Here is a 25373-nt window from a genome sequence, read left to right as displayed (position 1 = left end):
AAAATGAATTTAAATTTAGTTTAAGAAAACCTTTTGCCATATTACAGACTTTTCATTTTAATGAAATTATAATACAAAATATAATCACAACCAAAATAAAAAATTTCACATTTTTCTAAATTATTTCATACGAGAAAACATGCTTCATAATTATTCATTGCTATTGCGTAGCCACCTATTCATTTGGCTGGTTATGAGAGACTTCTCTAATGGTCGTCAAATTCTAAGAATTGTTGTCCGGACAGAGCCGAGCACTTTAAGCTAGTTTACATATACTGTAGTGCAATTGAACGAGGTTTGATTACGCATTACATAGATTAATTTAAATCGTATTCAAGCTTGTAACTTTACTATAGTTATGTTCAATTATAAAATTTATATCACAATTATAGATACTAGATGACCCTAAACTTTACCAAGCAAATGACCCATTTGTTTCTACAATTTAATGTACATCTGCGGTTTTGGTTTCAAAAGGGTCAATGCCAACTTTTACAACCGTCGTTACCAATATTGTACAAGTTCAAACAAGTTCAGTACAAGTTCAATATTGTACAAGTACAAACCATATCATCACTATACGATCCATTGATTTTCATACTACTATATAATTGATTTTCTTTGGTTCAGTTGTGTATTATCCAATTAGTTTCATTTGCTTTACATCGACTCTGGGCAATTCGATTTCTGTATCCATCTCATTCATGACGTGTTTATTCCTACTTTAACCAGCTGTGTTAATACTTTTTGAAGATCGTAAGACTATAATAAAAATGCTGATGGAAAATTATAAGTAATATGTATTTACCCGGGTTTATTATGTAATTATGAATTAGTACACTTTTCGCTATAGGAAGTCTATCTCCTCATTTTTTTAATCTCTTATAAGAATGGGGGAGATATTCTGATCTATAAAACCGACTAAATAAGATTGTATATAAGGTTATATATATAAAAATATATAAGATTTCCTACTTAAAATTTCTGAATATTCTCTCCAGTACTGCACAAAAAATCTAAGAAGAGATAATATCACCTTTCCTGATATATTTTTCAATTTTTTCCTGGACCTATCTGTGACTGTTAAGCCCCTATGTAACTTCTATTTCACAGAGTGCTTTATCGTAGTCCATAAATTTGATATTCGCTAGTTAATTTTATCAATTTGCAAACTTCCTGTTATTGAAATTTTCTTTAAGTGCTGCCTGTTTTAAATCAGAGTCAATTTTTGATTTTCCAGTTCGATTATTTTTTAATGTTTTTTTAGCACAGAAAGTTAACTAGTGGGTTGGTAATTGCTTATATTTTTGTAGTCATCTTTTTTGCATATAATATACATATAATACGTACAAGTTTGAATGGTAAAATGTGATATATTGTATTTAAAAAAAATTTAAATGTCTGTGCTGGATTATCTTCATAACCGAAACATAGCTTTGAGATTTGGAATAATGTACCTTATTTTGAAACCGATGAATATTCTAACCTTTGACTTTCTATCTGGTATATTTCATTAAAGTGGTTGATTTTTCAAGGCGTCGATTTCTTCAAATGGGAAATTTTCCGTTTACGTACATTTTTTGTCCAAATTCTCCCATAGCTTTATACGGATTGGCTACGTAAATCGTTGCAAAAGTTTGAGAGCCGTTGATTTCTCGTCCTATGCGTTGTCGTGGACTTCAATTCAGCACTAGGCTATATAAGAGGCTACTAAATTATTAGAAAATCAGTCGCCTCAGTAATTCCAAACATACTAAGCAACTTGGTATATACATAGGTACATTACAAGTTTCCTATATTATAATTAAATTAATATTGTGATATTATAATAAACATAATAGTGAAGAGTGTTATATTTTAGTGAATAAGTTTATGTGATTTAATCGGAATGAAGTGAAAATTTCAGAATACGTTTACGAAAACGTAGAGGACTTTCAGTGCTTATTTTCTTAATGAAATTTTCATTTTTTTTTTTAATATCAAAATACTTTTTTCGTAAAGTGATTTATGGTTGCAAAATTTCCATACTATCGCGCTATCTATAAAGGGAGAAAAAAATCTATTCAGTGAAATATTCTAATAAAAATATTTCAATAGCTTAGGCTGCTCTGAAAATTTTCTTTCTTCACTATAGTAAACGTTTATATACATATATACAAGCGTCAATCAAAGCCATTCTCTCACTGCTTATTGTGATCAATTTCGAAAAAATACAACTTTTATTGTATCCGAACAGTATTTATAATACTTTTTGACGGTAAAATGTTAAATGATTACACACGTCATTGTAAATAGACCCGGTAAAAGTTCGCCCGCACATTCAGTATGCAGCGTGTGCATTTTAGATAACAGTAGAAAGTCAAGTGGAAAATTAAGCGACTCGCACACAATCCGCATCGAAAGCGAGATATTCACATTTATCATAAACAACATCAAACGGCCGATCCGTTTCGAGAAGACAATAAGTTCATCTTTGTATTCATATCGCAGATGGACACAGGCTAATCTGGAGATAGTGCGTACCCAAAGCGATACTTATCCGTCTAATCGCATACGGTTTGTACGGTGAATGCGGTCCTTGAGAATGTATAATATAACACTTCCTAAAAGACCGGGTGTGGCCAAAACCAGACGTCCCTATATGGTACCTAAACAATGAATTCTCGACTAGTACGTGAAGTGAAAATGAGATTTCATTGACGTCAGGTTTCGGTCTCGTTCCTAGTCCTTTGACTGAAAGACAGATCTGCGATGGGTATCGCTTCTAATTTTTTTAATATCTCCCTGTGTAACTTTTACATCTGAAAATAGCAATTATAAAACACAGCCATAGTAAATAAATTTAAATAAAAAGCTAGCATATATACACACACATACATATATACATATAAATTTAATTGGAATAGAACTATTTTATCCTTAATATTATTTGTTTGTATTGTTTCATAAATAATAACCCAATTGACTATGTACATATACATATACTATTATCATCGATAAAAAATCATTAATTTTTAAATAAGCTTAGATTTTGCTATAGTGGTTATTTACATATAAATGTATAAGTTGTATGCAAATATTCACCCTGCAAACATTTTTGATTTACTATAATCGAGTTTTTAGTTTCAATTTTTCCCCCAATACGTTAATCGTTATTAAAAAAGCTTATAAATAAATAAATATCAAACAAACTGTTAATTTTGAAAGAAAAAACATAATACATAAGGTTCCAATCTCTGTTAGGCAAATTTAGTCTGAAATCATCTTTCTTAAAAATCACTACTCTTAATTGGGAATTTTTTTTAGCAATCTGTTTTCAGAAACATTTAAAAAAAACACCCTACTATCATATTCTATCATTTATTTTATTCTAGCTTAGTTTAAAGTATTTTATATTGATTTTTCATCAAAAAGTGTAGGAATTTCCGTATCCCCGTCACCTTGTGGCCAAAGTCGTTGTTTTATGAGTCTCCTTCTCTTGACGGAGATAAAAGATATCAAATGATAAACCTTCAACTAAAATGATCCTAAAATACTAAAATATGTAGATAAAAATAAATTCATATAATAATTTTTTCAGATCAATTTTTTGCAAATTTGACGCTTCAAATGCCGATTTCTCCAACCACGTTATATTAATCGCAATAGAGTTCATTTATAAATTAAACCGAAACATTAAAGATTTGGTATTTAAAACAATTTAATTAAAAATTGAAATCAAAATAATTTTTATTCGCATTTAAAAGCAAAAAAATGACGGGGACTAGGTCTCCGATGGAGATTCGTCCTTGTTACCTTATAAGCCAAAAAATAAATCATTAACTTCACATTCGATGACAAAAATATCACATCTCACGTCTTAGACGATGTGTGTAACAGTCATAGGGTTAAATTGATCTATGTTGATTTTTAGGCTGTTCAAAAATGGGTACATCCCCCGAGATGTTGGCTCCCACCAGCTCCATCACGGCGACCAATGTTTTCTACATGTTGCTGTTGCCCACGATGATTTTGTGGTATGTTTACTGGAAGATATCCAGAAGACATCTGTTAGAATTGGCCGAAAAAATTCCAGGACCACCGGGATTCCCCATAGTTGGAAACGCTCTGGAGTTCACCGGCTCGGCTCATAGTAAGTTCAAGCTTATATATGTAAAAGCGTTGTTAACAACATATTAGTAATAAGGTAATACAGAAGAGATGTTCCTTATCAGTGAATGATCCTTGTGAAATTTGATTATTCACTGATATGAATGATCCTTGTGAATGATAATTGAATGATCCTTTGTGAAATCTATCCTCATCAGTACTCTTCTTAAGATGTGTTATACTAATCTGTCTAAAACTTTGAAGCAATACTGCGGACTGACTGCAAGTCTCAAAGTCTAACGAATTACTAAGATATAAATGATTTTTGTGAGCAAGATAATGTTATGATAATGTTTCATCAAAATCATTGCGGATTTTTTGACTTAAATAAACATACATAAGTAAAAACGGAAAAAAACAATCACACACTTCAATGCTTGCAGTAAACATGATATAAGATGTAATGCACGTGTAAAATTTAATCATTTTTAAATACGAAATTGGCATAATGACCATTAAATCGGTGACATTCACAGGGTAATATACACAATTGCATAATTTCATGAATATTGATTGTGAATTGTTGAAAAAAAAATGAAACGCATATAATTTATTTGAACCCGCTGATTAACCCGACTCATTGTTCAGAATTTCGACCCGTTTTGTTAATTTCGCAATAAATTATAAATGCATTTATGCAATAAATTTTCACACATTTAAATCGAAACACTGCTTCTACGCTTTTTTGTGTACATATTTATATGTGACGTTTACTTGCAGGCATTTTCACGAAAATCTACAAAAAGAGCTTCGACTTCAAAGATGTTGTCAAACTATGGATCGGACCTAGGCTCACGGTGTTCCTGTTTAATCCCGATGATGTTGAAGTTATATTGAGCAGTCAAGTTTACATCGACAAGTCCAGGGAGTACAGATTTTTCGAACCTTGGCTCGGAAATGGACTTTTGATTAGTACAGGTTCGTTTTAAGCTTTATTTCGATGTACATTTTAATGTGGAGTCAATTTTGTGTACTGTTTTTATTGAAATTTTTATCCTATTAGTAACTATGTAGGTAATCTTATTATTAAAAATCTTACACATCTTTTGATTAAAATCAGCTTAAAGTCGATCGAATGACGCGTTGGAGAAGTGGAGAGTCGCCTAATGAGATGACGCTGGAAAACCAGTTTTCCGACGCATTTCCTCGGCTGATTAGCACACATATAGACATATCACATACATATTTTAAACGGATCAAGGATTCCTTGTAGTTTACCTCAACATCGAGACAATTTACAATTTAAATCGACTCACGTACACACACTACGCACAAGATTTTCCTTGACGGTTTGATTTCAGGTCACAAATGGAGATCTCATCGCAAATTGATCGCACCCACCTTCCACCTGAATGTGCTGAAGAGTTTCATCGACCTGTTCAACGCCAATTCTAAAGCAGTGGTCGAAAGGCTGAAAAAGGAAGGGCAAAAATCGTTCGACTGCCATGATTACATGAGCGAATGCACCGTAGAGATATTGCTAGGTATGTATTTATATATTTAAATGAATTAAGTTTTGTACACACCCCTGACTGGGAGGCTTCTAATCATTCAAGTGGGTACTCTGTTGGTCCTCTCGGCACTGTTATTAAAATAAACTATAGTCCTTCTTTGTACGAATTGTCCTTCGAGATGATTTGGTATACTCCTATCAAGGCTATTTTTATTGTACAGTTTTATTTATATTAATATTTCTGTTTGTGTGGTTCAAATCTCGTAATTATATTGAGATTTTTCACACTTGTGTAGGTACATACATATATCTAATGATATAATATTATACAAAAATTGAGTTGAACCTTGCAAGTTATTTATAAAGTCTTCAAATCGCTACTCAATAGAAGTTGCGTTTTATTTTTTACCAATCAACAATTTAATTAATCAACATTTAGTACTAGTATAAAATTGTAATAAAATATGCTTTATTTCTTTCAAAAACCGGGGAAATACTTTTTGAATGAGTTTTTACACAATATTTTTAATGTGACAAATAAATTATGCCGCAATGACGTGTCGAAACTTGCACATGACCCAGATTAGAACGATCGTGATTTGAATTTGTCGATTTTATTGAAAACAGAATACTTCTATGTTTGTAAATGAACCGTCAGTTTTACGTTAAAAATCGCTAAATATAAATGTGAATGTTTGATTTAAATTTTGAACCATTGAAATAGAAGTGTTGCTAAATATCTCTATGAAGAATATACGTATGTATGCAGTTTTTTGAATTTTTTAAAAATCTGAATATATTATATAATTAGCTCAATTATTTACATACATATATGTAATTGGGATAGATGTGAGCTTGATTATAATCATCAGTAAAAAACCTACAATGTATTGACTTAATTATATACTTGATGTACCATTTCTGGGAAATTTCAAAGTCAAGCTAGTCGATATAAATGTAGCATTATTATCGTATTGTATTTTAATATAACGTGATATAATATTGTAAATTCAATATTACAAATAGAAAGTTTGATATTTTTATTAGTTACAGCTAATTTCAAAATTAGAAATTCAGTTTAATGACAATGTTTTATTGTGGACTAAAATCAAGTGTTTGCAAACATTATAAACACCATTCAGTTTTTGATGTTATTATATTTTATTTCAATCGAATCTTTCATACGAAATTTTGATTGTTAAATATTTTTTCACACAAATACTAGAAAAAACTTCTACGTATCAAATCATACATCATTACAATAACTTGTAAACCTCGTAAATCCAAAAATTGCATATTTTACGCGAATATGAAAACTGTGTAATCAGCTTTTATATTAAAAAGCATTACTTTTAATATTACAATAGCGTATTTTCGACCTTATTTTTAAGCCTGCAATATTTTCTTTATACTATCAGAGAAGCAGGATTACTGATTGTACATAATAGAAAATTTCGTATTTAGAAAAGTTCTTTAAATGTAAAACATTGTTTTAGACATAAAGTGCATTTAGGAGGCTTACAAGTTAGTGTATTTAAGTTCAACTCCATTTAAAGTCTGCTATTCAGTATTTGTAATGAAATGCTTTATATTATGTTACATTACGATTTCAATAATTCCTAGGCCGAATGCAAATTCAAAGCTTATTAAAGTGCTAATTAAAATTGCGTGCACTTGATAATGGACTCACCTTATTTATCAACCTGAATAATGGCAATTGTACTGAAATGTCGTCTGCCATCAAATGGTAAACATTGAAGGTCAAACAAGGGCACAATATCGATTTGCAAAAGGTCGTATGATAATCGCTTTACATAATTTATTTTTAATTGCTCTGACAAACCACAGGTCGCAATTCTAAGTAAAATTGAAAACTCCACACTTCGAAAGAAATTTCTCGCTTTACCTAGCCGAGTGTACAATTAATACATAAACACACGTAAGTGTTGATTCGCTTGGTTTTCTACGCAAATGAAACTTACTCAATTACGTCACTTTATGAAGTTTATCACTTGAAAGAGTCGTCTTAACTGGTTTAACCAGTCGCACCATATCGTGGAGTTTGCTCCTTTCATTTCCTACTTTTGTCCGGAAAAAGCTCACTCTCTACGATTGCGTAAAGTGCGTTTCCATTTCTACACAGCCGGGGACAATATTGTTTTATCCGATCAGTATTATTAAATCGCAATCATTCATCTGGAAAATCGCGTACGTGATAAATCAATTTCCGAGTGCATACAATCGAGTTTGTTTACGATCATATTGACGGTCTTCCTGGTGTCGGTTCTGTATTAGGAACCGAGACGTAATCTTCATCAGAAACTGACAAAACACCATCAAGGATGTACATTATGGGATAAAATGATTGAATACATATTGTTATTAGTATTTCAAATGTCAAAAATGCAATAAAAGTTCGTTACATTTAAAAATGAAAGCTTATTGATTCCAATTAAATTTAATAGTAAATGTATTGATCGTAGACTATATGTAGAAATAATATTATACTAGGATCTTTTTCAGTTTTATATTAACAGTATATCTATCTATATATATGGATTAAAATAAAAATAAAATAAAAAAGTACAATTTTAATTTGTATAAAAACAAAAATGCAACTGTACTGCCCAAATCACATATTTTGATTAATTAAAAAAAAATTAAATGGTCAGTTTTTTTCATTGAATGGTCAGTAACTTTTGCGAAGATTAAGTGACAATAGTGTACTGTATATAGATAAAAATGAATGGCCAGTAAGTTGCTTACTATTTTAAGCATTTTTAACAAACATGTAATAGTCAAGCAGTCTGTAATACAACTTATACAACTTACTGTGAACTATAATACAACTTACAGACCATATATTATCTGACCAAATCAATCAAAGCTACTGACCAAATAAATACAGACCATTTAAGAATTAATCGATTGAGATTTTAATGAATATTCTATATAATATAATTTTTAGCATTTAAAATTTAAACCTGTAATTTAGTCTAAAAGTTTCATTAGGATTGACTTTCGTTGATTAATATTATATTTTAATTTAAAAAATATTCAACTATCAATTGAAAATCAATGAATTTGTATTGCAATTTTTAACAAGCTTCAAATTCATTCAAGCAAATTCAGTAAATACATATCAATTAACATGCACAGAGACATCTATTGGTCAAATTTGTAAATTTGCAGCATTTTATACAATTCAGCGAAATTCAAGATTGTTGAAAACTCAAGATTTTGCGAGAAAATGGGTAAGATTGCCAATTTGTTGAAACCGTTTCAATAAAAATCAGATAAATTGGCAAACTCTGATAGGAAACGATCGACCTAGAGACCACAAATCCAAGATCTGGCCAGCAGAAACCATTGGGATTTGAACCCGTGACCACTCTGTTCAAAGCATTATATGCTAACCACTAGTCTATTATGCTGGTTAAATAAATAATGAATAATTTAATAAATAAAGTTATCATCTATATTTATCATCCTAATTGAGAACTATTGTATGTACATAACTCATAAACCTAACCTATTTTTTACTAGATGTATGTAAAGATGTCGATTTTGCCTTTTTAAATATAAAATACTAGTTGTTTTACCCGGCTTCGCTCAGTATTTGTAATATAAACAGCGCAAACATTGCGAATCGAATAGTAAATATTAATTTGTTTTCTTATTAAATTTATTTGAATAGAAAAAAATATAATATATATAACCAATTGAATTGTCACCATAGAAACTTTGTATTGTTTAAGAAATTCCCAAGCAAAAATACATACATATTTACATACATACAAAATCTCTTTCGAAATTATATATTAGATATTATTGATTTTTTTCATTAATTTATATGTACTCTTTTTAACCATCGAATACATATACATATGATTGAATTTTGAAAAGAAAGAAAAACAAAATAAAATCGAAATTCAATGCCAAATTTTATAAAATTGAACATACATATATATATATATATATATATATATATATATATATATATATATATATATATTCTGCTGGTACTTCAATCATTTATTAATTTTTCTATCAAATTTATATTTGAAAATATACGTAGTTACATTTTAAATGGATCAATAGACGTAATAATCAGTCGATGAATATTAATTTGATATTTATCAATAGAATCATACTTTTCTAAATACAATGTATAATAATGCGATCATTTTAAAATGCAACTGTATACAAAAACAGACATCGCCCTTTTCATTGCATGCATCGAATTGCACAGCCCTGTGCACTTGACGCACACCTCGCCAGGCCATACCAGATATGAATACGAAACTGTGGTAAATTGAACGGGATTGCATCAACTTTCACTCACCGAGTGCTCACTTACTCTTACTGCCAATAAAATGGCAGTACATATTGTACCAGCAGTGTCAATACATACATACGAGTAGTGGAATGCAAATTTGCGCAACGCGGGTCACGTGCCCCACAAGAAAACCTGTCGATATGACGCGGACGTGCCGGAACGTCCTTCCCATAAAGACAAAATAATAAAGTGACGTTTTATGGTTTTAGAAACGGCGATGGGTGTTAGCAAATCGACCCAGGACAAGAGCGGCTTCGAATACGCCATGGCGGTCATGAAGATGTGCGACATTCTCCATCTGAGGCACACCAAGTTTTGGCTCAGGCCGGATATCCTCTTCAATATGACCAAGTATGCCAAGAACCAGACCAAGTTGCTCGACATCATCCACGGCCTCACCAAAAAGGTACACTTTTCTATAGTATAATATATATAAAAACCGACTGTCGCTAAATATGTATGTATGTACATATGTCTGTATGTTTCGGACGATCAACCAGTATGGGGAACCAATCACAGCCGAGTAATCGAGACAACGGGAAGAGCGGGGGGGGGGTGACGAGCGCGTTCACATTTGCGCTGGGACGTCTCGGACGGGGGCCCTGAGGGCAAAGCTCCCAGGGTGCCAGAGGCGTCGGGGGGCGCAGGGGGCGAAGTCTCCAGGCCGCTGAAGGCGTCGGGGGAGCGGGGGGCGAAGCCCTCAGGGCACATACACAAACACATTCATTCATCATATCGAACGGGTTGGATTGCTAAGTGTATAATGTGCCACTTATATTACGATTAATATTGCGTGCGCCTATAAATTACCTTACATTATACATTATACTATATATAACTTTATTTTTATTCGTGTTTCAATTCCTTTTCGAAACCTCCCATTGAAATCAAAAGGCACAACACTAGTATTAAATAACAATCAAAAAAGAGAATGGCTATGGTTAAATCGGAACAAAGTTCAAAACATGTCTCAGAACTGGACTTGATCTAAAAGTGATCTAAAATCTATAACTTGTGTTTTCGATGATTTTTTTTCTTCTTCTGAATATATGATCTTTGCAAAGCTATGTACATATATTCAAACATACATATGTACATCCAAAAGAAGTAATTTCTTTACATGGCGATCAGTCTTGATCTATTATTGACCTTTCCATTATTATTATTCCACTTCTTTCTGAGTTAAATCCTTTCTTTATTTTTATTAATATACTAGCTGAATCCAGTTTGCGTTGCAATGCCACAATAACGCATGCAATTCCCGTTCTCGTTCCCGTTCTCATTCTCGTTCCCGTTCCCATTTGTCGGAAAAATGCAGGCTGAAAACACATTTGAAATTGTTGCGTTGCAATGACACTCATTCCCGTTTCCGTTCTCGTTTTTGGGCGATTTTTTTCACAGTAATCTTCCCGGACATGCATACAACAAATTCTGAAAGTTCCATCGTAATCGGTTCAGTAGTTTAGGAGCCTAAACGAGACACACAGCATACATTCAATTTTATATATATAGATTTTGAGAGTTAATAATACGTATGTATCTTTATTTGGTGTCCAGTCAAAACCGTTCGGTCAATAAATGTCCCGACATAACCGCGCCGACATTACTGGCACCGTATACGTATTTTAAAGCAATAAAAATCACAATCAATAGAAAAAGCACCTGACTATTGGTTCCAATACTTACTTTCGGCACAGCAATACCATATTTTGAATAAAAGACCGTAAAAATTTCCTATTTTTTTAAACGCTCATATCTAGTCACCGGACCCAGAAGGTGCCGCGTATTGTTCAAAGGTTGTAAATGCATTGTTAAAGGTTTGCCGAACCTTTTTTACAAAAGATTTACAACAATGGATAGCACTGTGACTATCCTACCTCTACTCATATCTCTTAAAATAGAGAAATCCAACAAAAATCATTATCATATTCGAATATAGTGGGTTAACTTAATAAAGATTGATTAGCCTCCACTCGGGCAATTATTTTTGTTGCTTAGTTAAATATATGCACGGTTTTTTTTTTTTTTGAAAAAAAAAGGTGCCGGAACTCAATTCTTGTCAAATTTTTTATTAAAAAAAATTATTTTCAAATTGTATTATATAAAACATTCGTTTGAAGCATAAAAAATGCCGAGAATAAAGAACGCCGTTCCACCGCGTTACATGGAAAAGCCCTGAATATATGTATATATATGTATGTCATTACAATATTATGATGATTTTAACCAACATCATAATTATTATTTCCATAGTCAATATTAGTAAGAAAAAAAAAAGCTGAACTCTCATTAAATAAATGGTCAATATCTCGACAACTTTGTGAAAAAACAAGCTTTTAATAAATCTCCGCTCTTTTTATTTGCTAAGTTTATGTATTTTTAACATTTTTTTACCATCCTATTATACATGAATTTAGCCAAACACGTAATATTATAATTGGCATTAGAAAAATAAACACACTGAAAAACTTTTACACGGGAAAAAAATCCCTTGAAAAGATAAACATAGCCATATTTACATTCCCAAAACTATGACAGAAAAATGTATCAACATTATGCAAGGACTTTTTGTTTCACTATTTATAATTTAATGACATTTTTTAGCTTAATTTTATCTATTGACATTATGAGATATTTTATATTTACTTAGTATCAATCATTGATTATACTTGATAAGTCTATTTTTATATGCATAAAATAAAATTATTGGATGTCAACAAATTACTCACAATAGTTAGGTTCGATTGACGATGAGACACTTTTGATATATGTATTTAAGGTAGAAATCATCACATTTCAATTTTAACAGCACTACTCTTGCTTCACACTATTTTATTCCAAGCACAGGTTCCGTTTTGGCCCAATGTGTGCCTAAACAATGTGTACTTTATACATAACACATCTATTCGAGATTTGTAAGATCGAATACGAGTCGCATTAGCTGTGTACATACTTAGATGATTCGCGTGAGCCAAAGTACCACATAAGGAGTTCGTGACTCGAAAAATAAGTTTTCAAAACGGAATATCGCTTATTGAAAATGTGCAACGTGTGCGGAATTTTAAATTTCACAAAAGCGAAATCGGAATACCTATCTAAGTTAAAACGACCCAACAGTTGTCCAATGTGTATAAAATCCACAATTGACTGATTTGCCTCTGAATTGAACGTCCCTGGCAAATTATGCATGATTCTCGATGATGTTACGTTGCAATTTTGCATTGATTGAAAAACATTAAATTTACAATTTACATACCGTGCTCAGAGCATGATCCTTATAATCGTAAACAAGTCATATGAATTAATGGAAGTAATAGAAATAACATCAGAGTTGAAACAACGTGTTTATAAGTATTATGTCTCATAACAGAATTTACTTAGTTTCCAAGAAAGTTTGATATAATATTCTTATAACCCATGACTTGTCTCATGCTTTTATCTTAGGACTTTAAAACTACTACAAGTTCAATTGTATCTAGTGTTTTAATAAAAGTACTAATAATTATATCAAATGAATGGTTTAGGTCATCAAAAGGAAGAAGGAAGAGTTCGCTAAAGGTCAGCGTCCTCACTCCAGTGCCATTTTAGCCGAAAACCAGAAGAGGGAAGAAGCCGCCGAAGCTAAAGAAAAATCCATGAAGGACAAGACTGTAATCGAAGGACTGTCTTACGGACAGTCTTCAGGACTTAAGGATGATCTAGACGTCGATGACAACGACATTGGCGAGAAGAAGAGGTTGGCTTTCTTGGATTTGCTGTTGGAAAGCTCCCAGAATGGCGTACTGATCACAGACACTGAAATCAAGGAACAAGTGGATACTATCATGTTTGAGGTAATGTTTCGTATGCATATGCTGTTTCTAAAGATCATCACATGTGTTATCATTTAATGGAATCATTTATAAGTAAATAACTTTCTAGGGACACGACACGACTGCAGCTGGCAGCAGCTTCTTCCTGTCTTTGATGGGAGTCCATCAAAGCATCCAGGACAAAGTCATCGAAGAGCTGGATCAAATTTTCGGAGACTCTGACCGACCTGCTACGTTCCAGGACACACTCGAGATGAAATACTTGGAGAGGTGCTTGATGGAGACTTTGAGAATGTACCCACCTGTGCCAGTCATCGCCAGGGAGCTGAAAGAAGATGTACGTCTAAGTAAGTAGCTTTTTTTGATGATCACATTTAATCAGGATACAATTAGTCCAGGTGTACTTCTAGGACTTTCTCATAAGCAGCATAATAATATGGAAATATGTTTCAGAATCGAGCGACCTTACTATCCCAGCTGGTTGTACTGTCATAATCGGAACTTACAAAGTCCACAGACGTGAGGATATCTATCCAAACCCCAACATTTTTGATCCTGACAACTTCCTGCCGGAAAGATGCGCCAACAGACACTACTATGCTTTCGTTCCCTTCTCAGCAGGACCCAGGAGTTGCGTCGGTACGTTTACACCTCCATTTGTCTCAGATCCTGTGTCTCCTGTGTCTGACTGTTCTAATTGAAAATTATGTTTAAAGGTCGCAAATACGCCATGTTGAAGCTGAAGATCATCCTGTCGACTATTATGAGGAATTTCCGTGTGTATTCTGATTTGAGCGAAAACGAGTTCAGATTGCAAGCTGATATCATTCTGAAACGAGAGGAAGGCTTCAGGGTGCGTTTGGAGCAACGCAAAAGAACTAAAGTAGCGAATTAATACTATAATAATCATTGATTGTATATTGTTTCTCTATGTATGTATGTATATTTAATAATTTAATGCTCGACAATTTTATATATAAATAATTTATAAACATATATGTAGAATACATTTGAATAATTTTGCTATATCTATGTAATTTTTCTTCTTCTTGTTCTCGTCGTGTTATTTTATGTATATAGCGCGCAATAAATAAATGTGATCATACTTATTGTTTGTGTTTAATAATCTCTCTGTATAGTAAACGTGTTAGGATTTTTTTACAAATGATATAAATAAATAATGATATTGGAAAATAAAATTTAATTTGTTTGATTATTTTAATTGAAACGTTCCTTAATTATGTATGCGTGTCAAATTGAAAATCAAGAATAATGGTTTGGTTATTTTGATTAAATGCATTCAATGCAAATTTCACATTTGAATATTTCGGAAATATATTAAACTGTTTCATTCTATTGTTTATTTCTTTTAAATAAATTTTTCCCCGATTTATTTGTAAAATAGATATGTACGTTTTCGAAAAGCTATCCATGAATCTTAGTACTATTAGAAAACAACGAGATAATATGCACTTGCACATAGAATCAATAAAATAGTGTAATATAATATAAATTTTACATTTTTGCATTGTTTGAAGAAAAATGATTTAGAGAATTTTCTTCAAGAACAAGAACATATTCAATTGACAATATGTAGAAATATATTGAGACATCTATGTAATTTATAAAAAAAAATAGTTTTTTACAAATAGAGCGGAATTTTTTTATTAGTTTTATTTAGAATATATAGATGTCTATAGAAAGTGCTTAGGAAAATATTTTGACGGTTAATTTCATAAAATCATTTAACCTTTTTTATTGGACTGATTATTCCTACCGACAAAAAAATACAATGTACTTATACAAAAAAAAGTATTGTTTCAGCTTTTTAAGTAAGACTCATCGTTTCCATATACAAAGGATCTCGGTCATGCTATTATTTTCAAGTTCGCAAACAAAATTAAGAAGGTTGTTATTTCAAGCGTTATACTTTGGGTGTCAAATAAAAAATTCTTTATTATTTATTATTCTTTTTTTCATTTTAATAACAATTTTGAACATTCGTGTATTATTAATTAATATATGTAAATGATTTAATTACGTTTAAATTAACTACAAAAATATATTTATAAAGCTTGATTCAAGCTTCAACTCTATTGTGAAACGTAACCCATAAACCTCCAACTGCCTTCACAAGAAGAAAATTTGGATCGATTACCAAAGTCTTCCCTTCCATTTTTGGATCAAGTCTTATCTCGAAATTCTTTATTAGATTTGCAATGCAAATTTTTGTTTGATTGAAAGCAAAACGTGCACCTATAAAATTATCACAATATGTTATTATTTCTTCAATTAAAATATTAAGAAACATTTCTTAAAACATACCGATACAAATTCTGGGCCCTTCTCCGAAAGGTAAGTAGGTGAACTTTTTAATTTTGCTTTTATTTTCATCATTGAATCTTTCCGGATCGAATTTTTCCGGTTCTGGAAAATGTTCCGGATCCATGTGCAGGGAATAAATCGGAATAATAACTGTCATACCCAGTGGAACTTCAAATGGTTGTCCTTTTGGATCAGAAGGAGGCAAAACGTAAGGTTTAGTACACAATCGTTGTACCGTTAAGGCTGGTGGATACAATCTCAAAGTTTCTAAAAAAAAACGCAAAGTGTATTAGAAAATCTACTTTCTGTAATCAAATCTGTATTAAAGATTTAGTAGCATACCGCTAAATATCATATCCAAATAAGATAAGCTATGAATGGTGTCATAATCCAACTTTCCACCATTTGCTTCTGCGGCTTGATCTACTTCATCCCGTAATTTTTTCTGCACATCAGGATTTGCCGCTATCTAAAAAACAGTATGAATAATCAAAAATAAAAATAAATTATACGTAACATATAATACATTGTAGATTGTTGAAAAAACCAACAAAATGAAGCATAAATCCAGCCACTCCAGACGATGTTTCAGTACCATCCAATAAGAAACCAAAAATTAAACCGGCAATATCTAAATCGGTTGGAGCTGAAAGTGTAATGATTTTTATTAAAATATATCGTCAAGACTACATGTATATATAATTACGACCTTTTATTTGACTTACAATAATTATCTTTGCTTTGGTTGTGTAAAAGTATCGAATCAAACGAGTTGTTTTTATGAAAACCTGTAGTTTTACGGCTCTCATAAACTTTTCGTGCCATTTTAACCAGTTCATTTTCTATATGTTTTGGCACAAATCTTTAATATTAACATTTCAATAGTTAAATTTTACTGCATACTATTAAATATTATACAAGTATTTGCTTACAAATCATTGCAAAGGTTAAATTTTACTTCTTATTGTTAACTATGATACAATTAAGTGTTTGTTCACATACCTTATTTTTAAGAATTTTGCCAAAGTTGGTGAAATAATAAAAGTCATGGTTAATAATCCAAACCAAAAACTAGGAGCAAAAAATGAACCGGCAACCTTTTTGTATGGATTATCTTTTTCGACGAAAGAATTGACTTCTAATCCTAATACCGATGACACCACTGCATCAGTGAAGAAGTTTAACGATAGCTTTAATATAAAACAGTATTTTTTTTATTAATTAATAAATAATTGTTAATTTATTGTATAGGAAAGATAAGATAATTCTATTTTTATACGTCTTTAGTTTCCAAAGCCTCGTTTGGTTTTTCTTTTATCTGTTTTTTTATATGATCAATCATTACATTGCATCTCTCGTTAATCTTTTCGAATGCATTCCTTATTTTATTCGAAGTCATACTGGCTGTCCAAGCTGCTCTATTTTTTTTCCACACTTCTCCAGTTTGACTAAATATATTGGATGCAAATATTGGATCAACTTTCGGATCCAGCTAGAATTATAACATAAATACGTACATATTATTTGTGTACACACATTTTGGTAAAAATGAGTGATCTTGATGATAATGTTTGATATAAATCAATTAAGCACATTACTAAAAATAATTAACAGATTATCGATTTGATAACAAAGACATTATAGCATACAAACAACTGATTAGATGACTTTGTGATGTTCAGACTATTTTTCAATTACACTATTTTAGATTTTGTTCTTAAATAAGAATACTATTAAGAAATCCAATTCCAATTCCGGTGTGTTTTAATTTATCTTTTTGGCATCGATAAAAGCGTAATTTTACACCGTAATAAATATACAAAACTTTAACTACGCAAATCGTAAACTAGACATTACGGATATTCACAAACTTTATAAAGATTAAGATTAAAATTAAAAATCCACAATAAGACTAAATATACATACATATACAAATGTAAACATTTTTTTTATTTATAAGAAATGAAACTGAAAATATGATTGTACTTACATCGAAATCATTGTTGGCGAAGCTTTGAAAATCTTTCACAAGAACGTTTCTAATTAGTTCAGGATCTCTAATTAATATATCAGGCGTCCACAATCTGTATAGACCTACGTATGCAGCATTCTTAAACTTGCTTATATGTAAATGAAGTATCAATTTGAATCAATATAATACATTTTGAATACAAGAATAATTTAAAAAAATAAGACTTACTCGTAAAAGTGACTGTACAACAAACCAAAATGTTTAGACCCTGAGAATACAGGTTTATAGTTTCCAAAGAAAAATGTTGGTTTCTCAAAAGGCACTTTTTTCTGCTTCCAATAGTTGTTATTCCGTGTTATAAATGCGTACGCAGATATTATCAAAATTACAATTAATAATGTCAAAATCCACATATTTACTTATATATCTAACTATTGAAGAAGTAACTATATTGAATAATATTATTATGTATATATAGGGTAGAAGTCTTGATCTCGAATGTATTGTCGATCAGTTTTTGACTACTATCAAATCAAATGAAGAATTATCTTTTTTCATTATCAGATCAATTAAGCCTTTAAATCTGTTGGCAAAATTGATAATATTTCGATTAAATGACTATATTTTTATTTACTTTTCTCGAATATTTTGGACAATAAAGGTGGCCATTCACGTTTAAATTTGTCTGCAAATAAATCGTCAGACTTTTCTCTAGCGATTTATCTGTCGCGGTGGTTCCTTAGAGATTATTTTTTCCCTTTTATTTGGTGCCATCTTATCAATTCCCGATAGATCATCACCATTGATAACGCTGTTCTTCCGATCATGTACGGGAACTACGGAATCACTACTCCGTCCTCCAAAATTGGTCTTCTGAATCTCTCACATTCAGACTACCAATTCTTAAGGCTTTTTCTCTTTAAACACCTCTGCTGGTGAGTTGTGTCCAGCAACTTCAAAACTTCTGTTTGAGGTGATGGTGTAGTCTCACCACGGTTTGGATTTTGAGGTTCTTGTAGATCTCTTCGTTTGTGACAAAGCGATATGCATCGGTGATGATCCTCAGAAACTGGTTTTGTCATCTTTGCACATATTCGGTATTGGATGGCCTACTGCACCCCCACAGCTGAATGCCATATTGGCTTCACAATCGCCTGGTAAATTAATTTTTGTAGTCTAATTTGGAGTGTCTTCCTATTAGCCAGTACCTCTCTCTCTCTGTTTGATTCGAAAATGCTTTATTTTTTTTCTTGATATGATGCCTCCATGTAAGCCTTGAGTCGAGACGCCGTCCTAAATATTTGACTGAGTTAGCTTTTGGAATTTGTACCCGGTTAAAGTCTGAAGGTTGATATAACTTCGTCGCAGTGTAAATGTGACTTGAATTGATTTGATGTCGTTCAGTTTTATCTTCCAATCCTTGGTCCATTTGTTGATTTTGTCTAGTACATGCTGCAAGCGTTTACTACTCGCTCGATGATATAATGACTGTGTTATCGGCAAATGTTCGAATGAATGTCTCTTTGCTTGTTGGGATGTCATCAGTGTATATCAGGTACAGGATAGGTCCAATCACTCTTCCCTGTGGTACTCCCGCAGTGACTGAAAAAGTCAGCATATGCCTCTCCATGGACGATTCTGAATTTGCGTCAGATAAGTATGACTTCAAATTATTAATTAAGTGTAATTTAAGTAATTTGCAATAATTTCCAGGTAACGACTTGCTGATTTTGTAGATAAGTCCTTTGTGCTATGCGAGACATCAAGAAATACAGCCGAACAATACTCATTTTCCTCTAACGATTGTTCAATTTTTGTAATAAGACGGTGCACTCGATCAATGGACATCCATTCATCCATCATTTACATAACAAATATATAATGGATCTACGATTATAAATACAATACTTTTTTAACAACGAATTAAAAATGTAACGATAAAGTTTTTTCGCCAATATGATCTCGAAATATAATTTGACGCAATAATTTATCAAAAAATTTGTCTTTCGTAGTATGTATGTATGTGTATTTAACTGAGTCAATTGTCGTAGACATAGACACATCAACAGACAAATCTCTAGGTGAATGACCATTGTAAAATAAACGGATCATAGCACTTATAATCGTCTAATCTTTATTTTTGCGCTATCGAATCGATCAAGCCATTGAATCTCGTGTCAAAATAGATGACATTGAAAATTTTAACTTGTTAAATGAGGCTGTGATATATAAAATTGATTAAAAAATGTAATTATATTATATATTAAATCGCTAAACACATTTATCCCGATTAGTTTGCAGATAAATCTTTCCATCGATGCCGAACTCAACTCTTTAAGATTGCGATTGGAAATTAACAGACGGATAAGCCGAATAGTTCATCATCAAGTCTGAAACTACACGTAAAAGTGCACCTTTTACGACATTCGAAATCACTCAGATTGTTTTCGAAAGCCGAAAAGCCTCACTTCCGCTTATTATCGCCGAGTGAATAATAAAAGGTACGAATTATATGGACTATTTGAATAATCGATTTAACGAGTCGACTTATCGTTTATTGTTTCGATTCACGTTTCAATCGGCCGACGGATATTCATTGCCCATTAAATTAATTCGGGGTTCGAATTTAATAAACGGCCCGAAGCTCTAACGGATATCGCGAATCGATTAACGATCCCCGATAAGAATATTGCTGGTTTGTCAATTCGAGGTTCGACTGCTTTTGATTGGCGTTTCCTATCGTCGTTTTCGCACTCGGCTTTTAATGCAGTTTTCGATGTGCGAAAATATTGTGGGAACACAATGAAATTGCTCTGCGATGATAATAATAGGTAATGTAACGTAACGACGGTCGTCGAATTCGCATGGAGTTTTCGCTAACGAACAATCGTTGTGAATTTTGTATTTAATTATGTATTATAACATATCGGCCGAACAATAGATATTTGACCAGAGGTACAAATAATCGTTTGACTTGATTTTTTTTTAAATATCATTAGCAAAGAATTAGCAGCAGCTTAATTCGATATTAATAACTGATTTATGTACATATGTATGTACGTAGTAACAATAGATGCAGTTTTGTGATCATGCGAAAATTCGAACTCGAGATTTTGACTGATTCGAATTCAGATTCGATCATTGATCACGTTTTCATGATCTAAAAGAAATATGTGTGGGTATTTTAGTGTGTCTGTGAATTTTGGGGATTTTTTGAAAACCGTTAGTCCTATCGAACTAAAATTCTTATCAAAGCGAAGTAATTTTTTTTTGAAATTTTTAAGTTGATCTGAAATGGTACCTCTCCTTATGGAAATGGTCCTTTTTTTACATATCTCCTTTACGTTTCACATGGCTTTCGTGTTAGTGGTCATTTTTATCTCTTATCCGATCGTTTTCATACTTTGCCATATTGCTCATTTTGGTCATCAATACACGTTAATGTATCGTCTGCCATTACGTTGGAGATAAAATATCGTATACAACGTGTTTTAAAAACGAAGGAAAGTAAATCTTCCTGACGTTTAACAAGGCGTAAACTGTTCGCCATGACACGGCCTTATCAGATTTTAATTGTTTAAACGCCTATAATTCACTCTATATTTTATGAAATTTGCTCTATAGGTTCTCGTATATATAAATCTATATTACTAAGAGGTATGGGCCGCCTTGGTATGTATGTGATGATCTAAAAGCGGCCCATACCTCTTAGTAATATATTTAATTACATTAGTTTAAGCCGGGATCATAATTTTGATTGAAACCCCAATCATTGAAATCTTTTTGATTGAAACCCCAATCATTGAAATCATTTTGATTGAAATTTTAATCCCACACATTTGTACATTTGTTGTTGAAATATTGTTTAAATTGCCTTTTTATTTTGATAAATCAATTGTATTTAATTTATTATATATTTATTTAATTATTTATTATATTTTAGTAAATTATTTGTTTATATACATTTATTTTGTTACATGAGTTTTTTTACTAAAGTTTTTTATATACATTTTTTTTTTTACTTGAGTTTTTTTTATATATCTTAAAATTATTTAAGATTTTGAATTAAATTATCTCCCAAATCGCTAACCTAATCAGACAGAAATAATAGAAATTATAAATTTTAAATCCTAATATTTTTTAAATATTTTTACCTCAACCAGAAGTAGTACTTTTACTCTAGAATATCGAGGTTTTTTTGTTTTTCTCGGAAACCTTTCGGCGTATTGAACTGAGATTTCATATCTAGAAGTTTAACTATAAAACCAAGTTATATATAAAATTCAGTGAGCAACATTCAACCGGAAGTGGCAGTTTACTCTTGTTCGATTTTTCTTCCACTATTTTTTGGAACAAATGTTCATGATATGATTACATAGGTTAAAATTTGAAGTGGAATATTATTTTAAATATAAATAAGCATCTCCAGCACTGTATTGGAATAATTGCAACACAATCTGAAATTATTCCCAATAATTATTGATTGTTATAAGGAGTTCAAAGCCAAGTTCACAATATAAGGTACATATGTACAAGTCACGAATCGCAAAGGTCATTCTGCAAACACCGCAGCAAAAGAACAACGCACTCCTACAGGGTCATCGAAACACGCATTATCCGTCAGATATGACGGACATTGATCCGTCACATCCTACCTCGAACATATCTACATGCATATGTATGTATATAATTATTTTTTCATTTAACCCTAGCCGAACAAAGTCTGTAGAGCAACAGCGAGCCAATATGCTAATGGTGTCGATCTTCGATGGCGGTCGTGGGACAATGATGGTCGATAGACCTAAATGGGTCTATCGTTTAACAGCAATCTATCCATGGGTCTCTCGTGGCGGGGTCATGGTGCACCTTGAACCTGTGAGGTTGCCCACAGAAGACTCCTTTGCTTCTTTACGAGACCACATTCAAATACTCGCAGCACGCTTCATCGATGCTTTGTCTTAGCATAGGTCGGTTTCCAACCCTTTGTACTATTATTTTATGTAGATCCATGCCAAATTATATAATATACATTGTACTTCTGAGACGGGGAGATCTGTCGGCTAAAATGTCTCCGGTAAGGTCTCTAGCCGCGAAATTAGTCGAAGCTACGGCTAAATTATACTTCATCGTTGCAGGATTGTGAAGTCGTTATAAAAAAACAAGACCAACTGCGACTCAACAGCCTTATATAAATAATGAGACAATGAGGAAACGGTACCTATAATTCAGTGTAAATATGTAACCTGTGAAGTTTCGTAGGGGTGGTGAGAAAGCACGCTGAACAGACAGCTGTCATCACGTCGATCCGACAGACGATTCCATTTAAATATTAATGATTAATTATTTTTACTTACCTTTTCTTAGCTTGCAAACGATTTGGTCGTATGACGAAGTTTGGGTTCTTATCCTATCGTTTTAAAACTTTGCCATTTTGCTCGGTTTGGTCATCAATATAAGTGAAAATGACGTCCGCCATTACCATAGTGAAAAATAATCGTATTAGACAACTTTGTAATACTCATGATGAAAGTTTACGTCGAGAATTGGTGATTTCTTAATTAGGTTTTATATATATATATGTATGTATATATACAAGCAGACAAATCTCTCCATCGGTTGGCAACTTTAAACTACCATTAGATAGATCCCAAATTGAAAACTGTGCATTTGTATAGTAGACATTAATTTCAATACGGTTCTGATCCCTAAAAATAATTTATAATACACCCATATATACTCACTTGAAAAAACTGCATGCCATAAATAATATTCCGTTTTTTACAGACATTACTAACAAACTAACCAGTAGATTATATGACAGAATTACTAATAACCATACTAAGACACTTGCGAAGAGTCTCGGTGATTACAACAAAATGTCTATATCCTTCAAGTATAAACACAGATTACCTAAACACAATCTGATTTGGATCGTCGACTTTAGAGAGTCTTTAATTAATATTATGTATTAGATGTATTATAAACATTTAAATAAGAATTGTAAATAGGTTTTTGAGCTCTTTTTTATTATGCTGTACATTAACATTAGAATAATATAATACTATGATTACTAACAAAATTAAATTAAAATTGTAAAATAGAAAATGATAAGTAAATCAGTAGCTATTAAAATAGATATAAGATGTATTGTGAACATAATTTTGTAATAATAAAAAGCATTTAAAAATCAAAATCAAATACGGTTCTGAAATTCGAAAGTGTCTTGAAATGGTTACCCATTGCACGACTGTGATTCGAGCGTGTCTTTAATTGGAATATTATTCATTGGGAGTGCAAAGGTTTAACTTAGTTGCGAGTATTGAACTCGATGGGCAAAAATTTGACCGGTAAAAATTAACAACGACCGAGAACAATGGCCGAAATCCGACTTGGAGGTTTGCCGAAAAATTCAGGCTCTCTCAGTACGGTCAAAGGTCCTTGCCGCGCCTCGTTGCAGCCTTCGTAGAGTGCATCGACTTGTGATACTTGAAAAATAAAAATAAAATCCTGCGCTGCCAACATGATACTTAAGCCGTCGCATACTTTCGGGAATAGGACGTGTTTGAAGTGCTCGATGGATTTGTTGAAGGTTTTCAACAATTGGAATTACTGACTCATGCTTTCGTTTCACCAAATAGTTGTCTCAAATTGTTCAAATGTTAAAAGACAATAAACAAATCACATCGCAACAAAACTGGGTACTTCAGCTGGCAAGCTTCATGAATCTTATTTTATTTATTTGAATAAATTTTTGTTTTGAATTAATAATTAGTTAGTGTATTCGCATCGAGGGCTTTTCCAATTGATATTCTTCTTGCGGTTAAATCTTGGTTAGCCATATTCGAACAAATTTCAATAAATCGACCTTCGAACGAATCTTATCGGCGTTCTTGTGATGTCAACGGGGACGAACTAGACATATGTATATATTATATTAAAGCTAGCAAATTCTTAACAGACAGAAGCGTAATGAATAATTTGTATTGGAAGCTCTTTTTTTACAAGGTTTTTATTAGTTCACTTCGTCAATTAATCTGACAAACTTCCTATACTCTTCCGATCGCTTTGAAACTTTGCCATTTTGCGAGGTTTGGCCGCCGATAGAGATTTCAATTGAATTTCCGCTAAGTCAATGGCGAAATATAATCGTAATAAACACGTTTAACCCTCCCTCACCGAAGTGGGGTATGCAAGTGCCCCAATTTTTACGTTTTTTGTAATAACTATTCGGTTTTCAAAGCTATACGCCCTATATATTGAACCCATTTGTATTGAGAAAAGTTCTATTTGGATTAAAAAATACTGGGGTATTTTACAGTTACA

The 25373-nt window shown here is 32.0% G+C and overlaps 2 protein-coding genes across 2 annotated transcripts; one reads left to right on the top strand and one right to left on the bottom strand.

Moving 5' to 3' along the window:
- The first annotated feature begins 1734 nt into the window (after window positions 1–1734).
- Cyp4g15 (Cytochrome P450 4g15) lies at window positions 1735–14763 on the top strand. The gene is made up of 9 exons (XM_077440896.1): window positions 1735–1777; window positions 3914–4132; window positions 4870–5067; window positions 5451–5633; window positions 10151–10347; window positions 13466–13774; window positions 13863–14100; window positions 14207–14392; window positions 14470–14763. The coding sequence occupies exons 2-9, from the start codon at window positions 3925–3927 to the stop codon at window positions 14646–14648; spliced, it is 1698 nt and encodes a 565-aa protein (XP_077297022.1). The 5' UTR covers window positions 1735–1777; window positions 3914–3924; the 3' UTR covers window positions 14649–14763.
- A 973-nt stretch (window positions 14764–15736) lies between these two features.
- Window positions 15737–18575, bottom strand: LOC143918656 (cytochrome P450 9e2-like). The gene is made up of 9 exons (XM_077440600.1): window positions 18279–18575; window positions 18069–18198; window positions 17358–17570; window positions 17081–17268; window positions 16804–16940; window positions 16630–16724; window positions 16421–16547; window positions 16079–16345; window positions 15737–16009 (listed from the first exon to the last, which is right to left on the bottom strand). The coding sequence occupies exons 1-9, from the start codon at window positions 18461–18463 to the stop codon at window positions 15834–15836; spliced, it is 1518 nt and encodes a 505-aa protein (XP_077296726.1). The 5' UTR covers window positions 18464–18575; the 3' UTR covers window positions 15737–15833.
- Between the last annotated feature and the right edge of the window lie 6798 nt (window positions 18576–25373).

The sequence above is a fragment of the Arctopsyche grandis genome, chromosome 11 (assembly GCF_051622035.1).
Source record: "Arctopsyche grandis isolate Sample6627 chromosome 11, ASM5162203v2, whole genome shotgun sequence".
In the NCBI taxonomy this organism is placed as follows: Eukaryota; Metazoa; Arthropoda; class Insecta; order Trichoptera; family Hydropsychidae; genus Arctopsyche; species Arctopsyche grandis.
The sequence above is the reverse complement of the archived record's forward strand: the minus strand, read 5'-3'. Positions and strand labels throughout refer to the sequence as shown.

What these genes read in the sequence shown, in the direction of transcription:
- Cyp4g15 (XM_077440896.1), top strand. Translation starts at nt 3,925, where the DNA reads ATGGGTACATCCCCCGAGATGTTGGCTCCCACCAGCTCCATCACGGCG. An exon ending in GTTCACCGGCTCGGCTCATA is followed by an intron (nt 4,133 to 4,869) that starts GTAAGTTCAAGC and finishes GTTTACTTGCAG; the next exon opens with GCATTTTCACGAAAATCTAC. An exon ending in GAAAGAAGATGTACGTCTAA is followed by an intron (nt 14,101 to 14,206) that starts GTAAGTAGCTTT and finishes AATATGTTTCAG; the next exon opens with AATCGAGCGACCTTACTATC.
- LOC143918656 (XM_077440600.1), bottom strand. Translation starts at nt 18,463, where the DNA reads ATGTGGATTTTGACATTATTAATTGTAATTTTGATAATATCTGCGTAC. An exon ending in TTGTACAGTCACTTTTACGA is followed by an intron (nt 18,199 to 18,278) that starts GTAAGTCTTATT and finishes TTTACATATAAG; the next exon opens with CAAGTTTAAGAATGCTGCAT. An exon ending in CCAAAGCAAAGATAATTATT is followed by an intron (nt 16,725 to 16,803) that starts GTAAGTCAAATA and finishes TTACACTTTCAG; the next exon opens with CTCCAACCGATTTAGATATT.